Genomic DNA, 15,121 nt, shown 5'->3' with positions numbered 1-15,121 from the left:
CTCTGTGAGTCTGAGACCAGCCTGGTCTACAAGAGCAAGTTCCAGGACACGCTCCAAAGCTACAGAGAAACTCTGTCTCAGAAAAAATCATAATTTGTGGAAAACATTCTGGAGGGACAATGGTGACAACTGTCCTATAGAACACTTAGTAGCTTCAGTGGATGTCTGAGGAGACGAGACGAGACTCTCTGGAACATGAAATTTGCAGATTGTGATAGAGGGCTTGCAATCACACTTTTATTCAATCGGCACTTAAAATAATAAATTAAGTACTTTAAAGTTACATTTATTCACAAATTATCCAATATGCTACATACATAGTTAATATTTTTAAAGATATATTTCTTGTCCTGGCCATATTTCTGATATTCTGGTCAAAAATGTCATAGGTACATCTTGTAAGTTTAAAATGAAACCACATAAAACCATAATTACTAAGAAAATGAGGAACAAGGCAATGAAGAAAGCCAAATCAGTTTTATCCACATGTATGTTTTCCAGATATTTGAAAGTAAGAAATTCTTAGAGAGGATCTAACCTGAATTCCATCCCATACATTGCACCTTTTTATGGAAAACAAACATTGGAAAACCCAGCTAATGCTTGGGTTCATGCTGTAGCTATAAATCATCTTGCTTACTATTGCTTTCAATATCTATTACATTTAATTGGTTTTCCTCTTCCCAGATGAAAAGAATTTCACCTTCTAAAATATAATGTATTTCCAATATATTTCCATTTCTGATATTTACAGATTTCTCAACTTGGCAAATAGCTAACACATAAGCTAGACCAAACAGTTCAAAGGGGAATTGATAACTGGGATTTTCTGTTACTGATTGGTTAGGATTTGTTCTTGAGTTCTGGACTCTGTTAATTAAGTTGCTATTCTCATCAACATTTTTGGAGTTATTTGTCCAATTGCTAGGGCTTTGTGCAATGGAATTTATATCCTCTACAACTAGCAATGATGTATGCAAGAGATCTGAAAACCTTTTCTTTAAATATAACTGGAATTTCTTCAAATCGATTTTTTCCTCTAAGTTCAAAGAGTTAACATGTGTGTGTTTCATTCTTTTATCCATCAAGTCAACCATGATTTTGGAATAAAATTGATCAAATGAGTCACCAATGGCATTATCAGTAAATGTTTTGCTCACACTCGCATTATTTCTCTCACTTCTGAGTTTGTTTTTGTTTGACTGCAGCAGAAATGGGTTTATTTTCATCCATAAGTGGTAACCCAAAGAATTTTCAATATCAGAATCTTTGCGGTAAGCAAAGCCTCGGTCTTCCTCATTTACAGGTTGAAAGGTAACTGTTAGTATTGGACAATGTTGACCACAAAGAGCATAGAGTTTATCCAAAGAGTCACCTTCCTGAAGTGCACCATGAGTGATTTTACTCCCAGGTAATGGCTGAGTTTCAATAGCATCACTGCAGACGGGGTGGACTTTATTACCAGCAGGAGCAAAGGTTTGAGTAACAGATGTACACACTCTTTCAGATGGATAATTAGCCTTCTCCTCCTTGTGATGATTTGGCATTCTCTCTTTGGGATGGGTTTTATTCTGCACATCTAGAAAATCTTCACAAAAGGGCTCAGAGTCACTTCCATGAGGAAAGTTAAAATAATTACATTTCACTTCAATGGGTTGAGTCATTTCCTCCAGCTCTGAAGAGGACAATTCAGCCATTGTTGGTCTGGGAACCAAATCTCCAAAGTGTGAATATGGCACCTCCAAGCTGTTCTTATCAACAAGAGTATCCACTGATGTGGTGTCTGCATTGCCATACATGCCAGTATTGTCAAGTGATACTCTCCACAAGTGATTTTCCTGCAGGAGCCATTTGCCATTGTCAATCAGCTCACCTTTCTCTCTTTTCCTAAGGACCTTGTCATGCTCGGCTGGCTTTGTAACATGTTCTAGGGTGTTACCCCCAAAACCTTCTCTCATGCCATTGATGTCACCTTCACCTTGTCTTTCCTCCTGGAATTCCTGAAACAGGAGTGAACTTCTAGATTCCTGTTCAGAAGAGATCAATGACTGGCACTCAGAACCATCAAAATTTGTTTTCTTGGCACACCGAACTTCCACAGGATTATAAGGACAAACTTGAGATCTGTGTATAGACCCATGAAAAAATTGTGGTTTGATGATCTCTGCTTTGCCATAGAGCTTTTCTATTGCCCTTTTAACAACTCCTCTGCTGTGCTCTTTCTCGTGGGCAGCACCATCATTGTCACTGAGACCACCGCTGGATGTTTTATGAGGAGGCCCCCTCTCACTGTCTGGTCTACAGTCTGACCAGTCTGAAGTCACGGGACTCCTGAGATGGGTTTTACCAGCAAGGGAGGACTCTGTGTAATTTACATTTTCGATTCTTTCTACCATCCTTTTAACTCTCATCTTATTTTCTCCTACACTGATCTCCTTTTCCATATTTTTACTAGAATCAGAGCAAAAACCTAAAGAGGGTGGTGTCACCTGCCCCCTACCAATTTTCTCCAAAATCACAGTATTTCTTCTTTCATCTTCTGTAGTATTCCTACCTGATATCTGCATTGACTTCAAACTCATCCTGGCATCTAACTCTTTTTTCACCGACTCCTCGGTAGCTTGTTCTTCAGCACTTACTTTTATATTAAGAATATCTGTGTCTTGGCTTTCTAATTCTTCAAAAGATTCTAATTCTGAAATGCTATTTCCTTCATTTGATGTCATGCTGTTGGTTATGGACCCTGGTTCTTCAGAAGTTCTTGATTCTTCCTTATCGAAAGATAGACATTTCTTTTTATTCACAATTTTCTTAACTGAGCAATATTTTAGTTCTTCTAGAGAGCTATAGTCCTTATCAAATTCTGGATCAGTTGTCCCTGGGAAAAAACCACAGGAGCTTACATCACTGCCATTTTGATGTGATGTTGATACATTAGAGTCATTTTTATGCATAGAGCCTACCAAAATATTTAAATCTTTTGGAACTTCATCAACTGTCTTGAGTTCTTCAGTTAATTCCAAATTATCACCACATTTGTTTTCTTCTGAATTCACAAAGTCAACCGTATCGTAGGCTCTGATGGGAACGTAAGTCTCAGCACTCAGGCAAGCTGCCTCACAGATGCTCTCCGTCTGAGCACAAACCTTATGGGAACACACACCACCAGTAAGTAAACGGCCCTCTCCAAGGGAAGAAGCATCATTTGGGGAGAGCTGACTCATAGTATAACTATTACTAGTGAAAAAGGCATTGCTCGGGTTACCTGCCTCTTTTGAAGGATAAGTCATATTCACAATACACATCTCACATTGAGAGGTATGTTCTTTGTCCATCATTTCTGAAACACAGAACTCAGGGTCACAGTCCTCCCTGGCAGAGTAACCCTCATCCAAGAGCATCTTCTGTGTTCTCTCATTTTCATTACACTTGACAACACTCTGACTGCTGGCTGCAGTGCAATTTGCTGGTACCGTATCTTGTTCTCTCTCACTGGGTTCACTATAATTTTTGGTTGATTCCACTAAGTTGGCAACAGCAGCCTTCAAGTCGTCAGCTTCCTCTGTGATGGCAATGTGCTTCAGGATTTCCAACAGTGCAGCTGTTTCTGCAGATCTGCTGGTAATCTTACGAGCATCATTTTGACGGAAGCTATTCATACTCCCCTTTAGGTATAGTACCAAAAGCCAAGCGAGAAGGAGGTTAGTGGATGAATTGTATATTGCAGAAGGAAATGCAACATCTGCTAATGAACCTGGAATTTGAGCAATACCATTCTGATATTTTTTGTTGCTAGTAACAAAAGCTTCCAGGTGTTGAAGCAACAGGGCTGGTAAGTAGTTCTTCAGAACATTCTCTCCTATGGTGTCTACCTGAGTGGCAGCCTCAATCCTTTGCCCTTTTGTAGCTAAGTTCATTTCTTGGTAAATAAGGCTCAGTTCTGGTCTGGACTTTTCAGTAGATAAATGACTCTCAGTACTATGATGGTTAACAGTGGCTAGTGACAAAGGGCCACGGTCATGCAGAGAAACATCTTGGCTCTCACAGACATGTTTATTAAGCTCTTTGCCATGATCTTTAACAAGAGATTCACCAGCCTCTTGATTTTTATTGCCTGTCCAGTTGTCATTTTTAGTTTGGTGCTTATTCCTTTCCATAACAAAACTATTTCTTTTTGAAGAAGCTGTGTGGAGACTATTTCCTGGAGAACCATTACTGTTATAATTTACCACACTACTTCCATTTTTGCATAGTGGAGCTGAATTTCTGGGCTCAAAATCTTGATATGTATTTACGTTCTGCAGCCATCTCTGTACATAGTTCTTAACTGAATGATGGGGAATACTCTCAAGAAAATCAGGTTTTTTGAAGGAAGCTAATGGACTTGCCCTTCTCGTAACATGCTGTTCACTTACTATAGCACCTGACTTCAATTTATCTACCTTTTGTTTTCTCTGGCTTTTAACCTGTAAATCATTAACTTTAGGAGCTAAACTCTTGCTTGTAACTCCACTTAAATTCTCTGTTACTATCTCCACTTGTGACTGTGGACTATGAAAAGGTTTCTGGTTTTCCTCAAGGATTTTAAAGACATGAAGTAAACTTTGATTCTCCAAATTACTTTTATGAAGGTTAGATTCACTGTGGAGAAATACTTTATCTCCTTGACCAATTTCTTGTTTTCTGAGTCCTCCTAAACTTATCATCTTTAGTGGTTTCCTTTTGACTAAAATTCTTTGAGTTTTGGGATTTTGAAAGCCATTTAACTTATTTTTATGGAAATTCTTGGAAATCTTGGTACTGATATTATTACTCTGGGGGCAGAAATGATTTGATTCAGTCATATCACCTGTATCGAGGCCTTCCTTACAAAATCTCCCTCCTTTAAGAGGACTGTCTGAATCTCTCAGTACTGTTTCCTGGGCAATTGTTCCTTCTTTGTTTATCTTCCCGGGTTTTTTAGAGGCTCCTTTGGTTTCAATCACTTTTTTCTTATACCTGGAACTTATCATCTGCGGCTGAGATTTCTTCCTCTTTTTGCTGGGAAAAGAGGGTAAAACCTGCTTTCTATTTTCTTGAAGTTCTGTCAAGCCACAGTGAGCAAATTCCTCAACTAGTGTGTCTACTCTTGTGGTGACAGCTGAGGATCCTGCAGAAGGAACCTCAGAAATGCTTTGGTCAGTTCCAGAGTTGTTACCCGAGGAAAGAGTTCTATCTGCTGCAATCGAACTGCCCTTGTCATGGGTGTTACTGTAAGTTCTGAAGCGCTTAATACCAGTTTTGTCTGACACTACACTCTGAACTACGCCTTCCTCCACAACTGAATTCTCCGAAGCAGTTGGTGGTAAACCGTTGCTATGGCACATCTTGAAGACCTTCTGACTTGTAATTTCTATAGCACCAGCGTTTACGGCATTTGACGTGAACAGTTCACTTCCCTTCGTTCTCTCTAGTGCCGACTCATCTTTGCCCTGGATATGAACAAGTTTATTAGCTACTGATGACATTTTGCTGCAAGAATGTGCAAACACGTGATACTCAGATTTTTCCCCACCCTCTCTTTCTTCACTGTAGGAAAACTGCTTCTCCTGAACCTCGGTTTCAGATACAAGAGTAACAGTGCCTATCACAGACTTCTTTTGTCTCCTTCTCCTTGGCCCAGGGGTCGGGGGCCTATAAAAACGTTTCACTTGCTTCTGGCCTCCCTGAATAACGTCTGTGTCCACAGAAACATTCTCCCAGCCAGCAGAGCTGCATGATTCAGCCTGCTGCTCTGTCTTCTGAGAGTTTTCTTCCTCTGTCACACTGCCCTGCTGCGTGGTATCTGTGACGTCTTCGGACAATGAGCGTGCTACATGCTTTAGGCTGGATGGTCGATTATCCCTTCTTCCCAGATAACTGCTTTGCTCGCTCTTTCCGTCATTACTGGGAAGCCCGGCTCTGTTGACGGTGGCTGTCCACTTTACGGTCTCTTCTTGGATCTTGAATCGAACTTTCATGACCACTGTCATAGTACCATCCTGATTAAAAACAACGGACTTCTCAACACCGTCTTCGGAAGGAAACGCTGGCAGATTCTGAGAAGCGCACTTCTCCAAGGTCAGGCTGTTTTCAGGGACTACAGAACAGTCCGAAGAGCAGTCATACGTTTTCTCAGAAGCCAGGGACTCGATCTGGGAACTTAGTACTGAAGGCATACGTGTGCTCACTTTCAAGATTTTAAGAGTAAAAGATGCCATGTTAAAACCCAGCACAGAAAGGAGAAGTTGTAAATATCCCAAGGAAGACGCAGCAAAGAGAAAAGAAAAGGAAAAATTAGTACAAAATACCATTTCTTCTGTATTTTGCAATAAGATGTTATAGATGCATTTCTAAATTCTATATACTCAATGGTTATTTGAGAAATCTTAATACAGTTTCTGGTTTTGTTTTTTCCAAACCACTATTAAACGTAAACTAATTATACTTTAATGGAGACATATTTAGAATTTTAATTCATAAAGAAATGACAATAAGAAGAATATAAAGTACAAATTACTAGTGATTGTATTGGGTAAAAATGTTTTCTGTGTGGTTTATTGCTTACCAGTACTGAAACCGGAATCAGACAAAGTTCTGTAGATCCCAGTAAGAGAGGCAGTGTGTGGTGGGTTCCATGTAAGCATGTGCAGGAGACACTCAGTAGCCTTAAGAAAGCTAACCATCTTTATACTTGATCAGTCAAATAGTATTTAAATTTTGTTTGTGTAGTCTGTGCAGTCGATTTATTTACATATACACAAAAACACCAGCATTTGATACAGCCCAAGTGTGGCTTTTAATACGAAGTCTGTCATTAACCTTAGTAGTTGTTCTTCTTAACGTGAGAGATTTCTTCCTAGAAGTCCCTATAGGTTTGCACATGTCCCCTAAAGTAGTTGTCTTTGGAGTTTTCAGAGCTAACCCTAAAATACTGTTTATAGTTTTTGGTAAATAAAAATTTCTCATTCTTAACTTGATGAAGTAAAACTTAACAAAGCTCTTATAGCCCCAAAATTTATCAAAGATAATAAAGAGTTGATAAGAGACACAAAAAGAGCAAGTCCACTTCAGAAAATTGATCAAGTACAACTATATGTATAATATGTACTTGGCAATTAATACCTAAAAAATAGGTGCATTAACAAATGTGAGTGTATTCCTAAAATAATCAGATAATGGCAATAAATTATTTCAGCCATACTAGCAATAAGAACAGAAATTACTACTTCTTAAAATAAAGATTATTCCGAGTCTAAAAAGAATGAAAATTTGAATCCGTGTATAAATGGCAATCAGCATAGAGTGTCAATTTTTTTGGAGATAATGAACACAGCGAGTAACTGAGTTAACTCTCACACACTCTTGAGCCTCAAGATGCCCTCTTTCTCCCCTATCCCAGTGACAGTGCCACACTGTAATCAAATCCGAAAATTTTCAAAATTTAGATATTGTTACTAATGTGAACTGGATGAACAAACTGCTTTATTTTGATCAAAAATGTTTCTGAGGATAAATAATTTTACAGGAAGGGAGGGAATATAGTTAGTTGTTTTAACATATATAGACAACTAATTTACTGAGCTCAGCTATGAATGTTCATTCAGACAAAAGTCTACAGCTACCAGAGAAGTCACTTATAAAATTTCATAAAACTCTTTCCAAAACCAGAAATTCTGGCATTTTGTTTTGCAAAAAAAAAAAAGAAAGAAAAGAAAAAGCCAGGCGGTGATGGTGCACGCCTTTACGCCTATAATCCTGAGAAACAGACAGGCGAATCTTTATAAATTCAAGGCCAACTTGGTCTACAGAGCAAGTTCCAGAACAGGCTCCAAAGCTACAGAAATCCAGTCTCAAAAAAAGAATACAAAAACAAAAAAAAATATATATTTCATCCATGTAAAAATGTGTTATCATTGATTATTTGGAAAAGTCTTTTGAAAAGTCACCGGGTATCTGCGACTATTTCCTACTACACATTAGCGAATTTCTGTGGTGATATTTTGTTTGTTCAGATCAAACTGGCCTGAAGATCAGAGGGCAGAGCTAGCCACTAGCTAGCCATAGAGGTCTGGAGGTCTGTACAGACAGGCAGGAAGTGATATGGCTGGGGGAGAGAGGAAGTGATAAGGAGGAAGGAGACGGAAGCTCAGTCTCTTTCTAGCTAGAAAGCTGAGAGGTAAGGTGGCCGTGGTTTCGCTCCTTCGTCTCTCTGATCTCTCAGCATTTTCCCCAATACCTGACTCTGGACTTTTATTATTAAGACCTATTAGAACCTGTGCTACAAATCTCATTTTGGAATACTTTTAATCCTCTCATACTTTGTCTTTTGTGATAAATGAACCTGGTCCTTTAAATATAATTTTTTCCTGGTAAGGCAAAGAAAAGTTTCAGAGCTAATAAGTGACTATCTATGAGAGACTTACTCTTTCTTTTCTCTAACGTGGGTTTACTCTTCCGGTGCACGCGATGAGAGACCCCTGGTAACCTAGCAGGAAGCAAGGACTTTTGGATGTCGTAATTTCCTGGCTTAAATGGCTCCCTTCCAGCTGCTACCACAGCTCCCGAGCTCAGTAGCACTGCCTGGAGACTAGGAACCTAGAAGAAACCAGAGTCACCGTCCACACATGAGCAAGTATTGATCTTTCCATGAGGTATATTTATAACTTTGAGTAGCTCACTTTGACATTTTCTTAGATACCAATCAGGCACACAAAATTAATCTAAGCACGATGGGAGATGGGTGTAAACAAATCCATAGATACTATTGAGCCTGCATACTAGCTAGAAAGTGAAAGGAGACTAGTTTTCTAGAATAAGTAAAATCTTTAAAAGCAATATCGTATTCCCCACCGAAGTCTGCAGTAACAGCCAAGTCCCGGCCAATTCCCTAGCCAACTACACAAGGGCATGAGCGACAGCAAGGTTGAAAGCTGATCTCTTGTACGGTTAGCCGCAGAGCCCGCAGACCCTGCAGACCTGCCACGGGGATACTAGCAAGATGCTTTTTCTAGATCTGAAAACACTACTCTTGGCCATTCGCTTTTAAGGAATACTATGAAAATGGTTTTCTTTAACAAAACATCGTAAGTTTTGAACTTAATGAACAAAACATGTACACGGATAATAAATGAGGGGGAAGCAGACGCCTTCCGATCCAATAACCCGTCAGGTTCTGACAAGAAGACAAAGACTACTACACACATACATGCACATGTATACACGCACACGTGCACACATATACACACATACACACACACACACGGGAGATGACTTAGGAGTCAGCAAAACACTCACTTTTCTTCCGTCCGTGGCATACAGTTTGGCCACTGGCCACTGCATGACCTGCGTCAGGTACTGCAGAAAGGCCTCGAAGCTCTGCGTAATCCTCCGGCTGAGAAGGATCACACGCCTGGTCTTCGGGTCGCCGTTCCGGAAGACCACAAGCCTCCTCGGAGCACGGAGCATGCCAGGAGCAGTGGTGGGCACCAGGGCAGCAGCAGAGCCGAGGTGCACATGTGTGCTTATAGAGCGGCTGCTGAGCCAGGGCCGAGGGCGCCGGCGAGCCTTGTCCAGGTCAACTGGCAGCACCTTCCTATTGTGGGAGCACAGGTAGGACTCGCCGTCCTCCAGCTCCTCCAGCCTGGTGATGCTGTGCCTTCCACGGGGTGTGCTGATGTTCCTCACCCCAAAGGGCAGGGGCACCTTCCTGGATAAGTTGTCCAGGAGAGCGTCGAAGGTCTTAAAGGAACGAGGATTGACCACCACCTTCACACCGCCAAACTGGGGGTCTCCGCTCTTGTAGAAGCTGATGCGTTTAGCCACCACAGGGTGAGTGACGTTTGAATGGCGAGGGATAGGAACTTGACCTTCAGAAGAAGTCAGGTGAATCACGGAGAAGCTAGTAGACGGTGTCTCACTCATGTTGGCTGAGACCTAAAGAGGGCGGGGAAAATGACTTATTTTCACAATGATCTGGAGCTGTGCCACTAAGACTATATGATAATGCTAATGTTGCTTGTTTGCCTGCTCCACCTTGTGATTTTAGAATATTAAAGAATACTGGGCACTAGAGAGATAGCTGGGTGGTTAAGAGCTCTGACTGCTCTTCCAGAAGACCCAGGTTCAATTCCCAGCACCCACATGGCCGCTCTCAACTGTCTATAACTTCAACATCTGACACTCTGACACAGACATACATACAAGCAAAACACCAATCAATGCACAATAAATAAATAAATTATACAAACTGGTCTGGAGATCAAAGCCTTTCAGGAGCTGTCCTGGCTTTGGTCCAGCAAGGACATCTCCCCTCTTCCATTCTTGTTTATATCAGAGTATTTATTCCAGAAAGATCCCAACAATACCCCTAGCCCCCGTTGGTTCAGAGAGAATGTTGCCCCGGGGCTTCTCCGAACCCTGAAGTCTCTGGAACTGGGAAGCGCGAATTCTAGGCAAGGTTCTAGGGTCCTCTCGCTGCGGCCAAGGAAAATGAGAGACCCAGAATCAGTCTCTTTGAGGATGAGACTAGGCTGGACGTTTAGACCAGCTAAGGACCCGAAGAGAGTTAGGCAGGCGTAAGGACCCCCAAGGGAGTTAGGCAGAGTAGCCAGGCAGACTGGATCACCGGGTGGCAGGAGTTTGCATCCGAAGCCTGGATAGTTTACCAATGTGGCACTGGTCTCCAAAGGAAAAGCAGATTGGTCACCAGAAAAATAGACTAGGAAATTGAAATGGGAATGTCTAACTTACGAATAAATGGTGAATGAGTCTATGAGTACTTGCAGTGGCCCCACAGCTCTGGCTATGGGATCTCATTGGTTCCCAGACTGCAGTTCCGCTGAGGTTGTTTCACCTAAATGGGCACTCCTATTCCATAACAAGGGGTGACTGAGGACAGAGATGCATGTGCCCTAATGTAAGACCTCTTAAGTGGATGGGAGGCAGCCAGGCAGGTGTGCACCTATGTGAGGGAGAGACCTGTCCTCCACCCCACCCACAGTGGGGTAGGCACACAGAAACTCCCCTGACCCTGGTTGTGGAACATTTCTCATCATGGGGTCTGCCCCATCCCAGCGTGAGACCCACAGACTGTCAAGCCTGAAGGACCAAGGAAGCACCCCTTTGAGCTTTCCCAGAGGATGAAATCTCACACATGGTGCAACCTCCCAACTGGCTCCAATTACCAGTGGCACACAGAGACAGTCCCAAGACCATCTGATCTGGCCTCTTCAGTGGCATCAACCCTGATACAATGCTCACCAACCTCAACCAGCCTGCCAGGGCTGCCACACTCCAGCTGGCTGCATTCCAGGGAAGACCCTGTTCCAATATATCAACTAAGGGCACTTCTAGGCCCACCGCTCATCCAAGAAGATTGTAGTTATCTTATCCAGCTGCATAATTACCTGAAAAATGGGGGGGGGGGGTCTTCCATGACTGTGGAGAAGTTATAAAAAGTAATATTTCCTCACAGCCAGACATACAAGATCAGCCACTCCCCCAGTTGAGATATTCAACCTTTTATGATGGGAGCTGAAGCCTACAACATGGGGGATAGCCCCTTGCATCAAGAGACTCAAAATAAGTATATGGAGAAAGGGGACTGCTTACCTCAGGGGGCAAAGAAATCAAAAACAGCTTATCCTCCAGCTCCTAGAAGCTGCCTGGGCCCTCGGCTCACACAGAATCAAGGGCAAGTGAATCAGGGAAACCAATTGGCAAACCAGGCTGCTCTCTGTGAAGACACAGCCCTGGAGTCACCTCCATGACCACCCAGAAGATACGTTATCACTCCCAGTGTTCCCAGAGCTCCCTATGTAAGGCATAAGAAAGGAAAGGAGCAGGGACCACTGAAAATCAGAAGAGCTGACTGAATGCCACAGACGGAGAATAATCCCAGAGATGACAACTCCCGACTTAGCCCAGCAAGCTCGTGAAGCACCCATCTGGGGAGAACTGCCCTACAAGAAGAACTATTGCAAAGATATTTGGTTGTCTGAAGTTGCCAACATTGACCCAACAAGCTAGCAAGGCCTGTCTGCACTGTGTGTACTTCTCTAACAGTCTCAAGCAGGGACCGAAACTCCCCGTACTGACACCAAAACAGGGGTCTTGCCCATTTGGACATAAGAAGTGGGACTTACTGGCATTCAACCCAGAAGAGGAAACTGATTCTTGCTGGTTATGGTATGCATATTTCAGGCTGAGTAGAAGCTCTGTCTACCTAAACAGAGTATTAACATGGAGCTTTTACAAATGACACCACCCTCAATCTTCAGGTCAAGTTGAAAAAAACAAATAAAACTTCTCAATGTCACTGGCCAAACATTGCCAAGAAACAGACCTCCATGGCAAGAAATTCTGCTGCTTGCTCTGTTTTGGTTGATTACCCACACTGTAAATGATCTCCTTTTGAGCTCCTGTTTGACCATCCACCTCCACTGTTTCCAGATGACTCAGGGGACCTCCAAGTGTCTGGACACACACCCATCTCCAGCAATGCTTGAAAGGTCTGGCTGGCACTCCACAGACAATTGGTTAAAATTGCAGTTATGGAGCCATGGATACACCACAGCCACACCAAGGTTACTGTGGGTCCAAGCCAGGAATGGACTGTGAGAGCCAACAGTGATTGACCTGAAACTGACCAACTCAAAATAATCTCAGGAGGGTACACATATTGGTAACATTTGTGGAGTTGCTTAATTTCTGGTTTTGATTTTCAGTGCTAGGAATCTAAGCCAGGGCCACTTAGATATTAAACGACATAGCAACATCCTCAGCCTGATTTTTTTAAGTGTTACTAAACTACGTAAATGTTTAAAAGTAAAAAAAAATTGTAGGATTATAAAAAAAATCACAAAAGAGACACAAATCAGAGCCTCTCCAACAAGAAAAGTAAGAGTTTGACAATTCAGCAATTTAGTTCTTTATGGATTAACAATAGGATGGGAGAGGGGACAAGGAAGGGCTTAAATTCAGATTGACTTTTGGATGGAAGGAAATGCAAGGAGTTAGAGGAATATATGTATCATGGAGATCTACAATGGATATGTTAAAATAGAACCAGATGTTTTCTCTGAAAATTAGGAAATACAATAAATCATCTGCCATGAATGTTGAGCACTATTCCTTGAATAAATAATCAAATGACTATGAACCGATAAAAACGGTGCCATCTGGCCACTGTGTGCACTACCAGTTCTAAAACAAAAACACCAGGGAATGGAAGAAGAGTCCCTTTTAGAAAACCGCAGAGGAGTTCCTTGAAATCAGAATCTGACTGACAAAATTAACAGCTTTAGAAAGGCTTTATCTGGCTGGGTCTTCCTTTATCATGGTGTATCATGACTGTTTCTGTCATTTTAATGCCCTTTAACTATTAGTGCCTTTGAAAGCATAAGAAAGCCCTCAAACCTCGAAGACAAATTGAATGAGATAGATTTGAATGGTATTGTGGAGATACCAAAAGGAATATTGCACTGTAAATCTGGCCCAAATCACCTACATAAATATTTACAAGCAATTATCTAAGACTCTTCTTACATCTCCCAAGTGATTTTCAAATCTTTATGTGCAATTGAGGAGAGAAAAATCATTCTGTGATCAACCTAGATCTGAATTGTCTCCCCATCTCACTTCCCTGGAGATTTACACTATAGTCTTGAAGATAATAAAGGCAGCCAGAGCAGGCATGCGCATCAGGAGCTGGGAAATCCAGCTTCTTAATAGTCAGCAAAACTGAAGTCACTTCTCATCCTCTTCTAATCACTGACCTGACCTTGAGAAGCCTCCTTAATCTCTCTTCCCTTGCCAGCTCTAAGAAAGAAAGAGGCTGGCTCACCAATGTGGACTACAAGTGGACAGGAAGGACTCCTGTTGTTCTAGCCACTAGGCTGACAGGTAACCGAGTCCTTCAGACAGTTAGCAGATGTTAGGTCTTCCCAACAAGAACAAATGGCAAATGTGTCTGAGGAGCTAGTTACACCATTCACCTGGGTCTGATTATTACATATTGCATTGGGTTGAGAGGCCACACTGTATCCCATAAGTATGTACAATTAATATATTCACTATTTAAATAAAGGACTCCAGAGCTCTGTACCTCAGTGTACTTTTAGGTTGGTTCATTTACATGTTTATTTGAAAACTCATAAATAGGTATTTGAGATATATTTTTACCTCCTTATAGAAAAATGAAATGCTTCATTCATAAGAGCATTGTGAAGGTTTTAATGTTACTAGTCTGCATCTCACTGTTGAAATGCTGTTAACTTGGTGGACATTTGGGGAGCAGATTTGTACGTTGTGAATGGTTTTCTATTTCTTTGATTTGGGCTAATATACCATACAGAAAATTGGTACTGGGACCAAAGGGGAGAAGATGTAAGACAAGCCCCACAGGAAAAAGAACTAGTAGCCTCCCCCAGCTTTTTCCTTATTTCTTTACAGTGAGCCCTCTTTTGAGCATAATCCATAAAAGGCAAGCTGAAGGTTGCCAGCACACCGCAGTGGAAGAAGTCACTAGGGGAAGTTTTAGGGATCTGTATGATTTTGCGCTCATGGAAGTGAGGCTTAAGAGCCCGTGGTGATGTAGACTCTGTGAGTACAGTACACAACATAATGGAGATCCAGCACTTGCATTAAATGAAAGGTCTGTGTGTTCGGTGCATAAAGCAATCCCTGGGGAAGGAGTTACCCACCAAATTCCTCTCCAAGGAAGTGGGTCAGACTTGGCCCTATTGTAACCGCACTCCTGAGAATCCGTGGACATTAATGGTGTAAATCAGGAAGTGAATTAATGATGAGTCGGAGGACCAAGCAAATCCTCAGGAAGGGATGTCTAGCCGGACTGAAGGCAGGAAATAGAAGGTAACACTGTCCAGAGGAAATCCATGAAAAGCTTAGATGCCAGCTGCGGAGGAGTGGAGGAAGGAGAAACCAGTGGGGTATGCATGAGCAAGACCTGGGAAACCAGCGCTGCAGGCATGCGGCCACTTCACACGAGCAAGACCTGGGAAACCAGTGGGGCACGCATGTGGCCACCTCACACGAGCAGACCAGTAATGTCAGTGCTAAGTCTCGGTGGCCAAATGTGCCC

The 15,121-nt window shown here is 42.0% G+C and overlaps 1 protein-coding gene across 2 annotated transcripts in view; it reads right to left on the bottom strand.

Moving 5' to 3' along the window:
* The window catches only part of Rp1 (RP1 axonemal microtubule associated), a 110,022-nt gene extending 100,080 nt beyond the window's left edge, over positions 1-9,942 (bottom strand). Inside the window, exons 1-3 of one of the 2 annotated variants that reach the window (XM_038348294.1) lie at positions 9,316-9,942; positions 8,445-8,616; positions 621-6,208 (exon numbers count right to left, since the gene is read on the bottom strand). In XM_038348294.1, the coding sequence (XP_038204222.1) occupies positions 621-6,208; positions 8,445-8,616; positions 9,316-9,942 (6,387 nt within the window). Of the gene's footprint in view, positions 1-620; positions 6,209-8,444; positions 8,617-9,315 lie in introns of those variants that run through there. The other variant, XM_038348296.1, reaches the window with a different exon arrangement.
* Between the last annotated feature and the right edge of the window lie 5,179 nt (positions 9,943-15,121).

Source organism: Arvicola amphibius, chromosome 11 (assembly GCF_903992535.2).
Source record: "Arvicola amphibius chromosome 11, mArvAmp1.2, whole genome shotgun sequence".
Classification (NCBI taxonomy): Eukaryota; Metazoa; Chordata; class Mammalia; order Rodentia; family Cricetidae; genus Arvicola; species Arvicola amphibius.
This window is presented reverse-complemented; position numbering and strand designations above follow the sequence as displayed.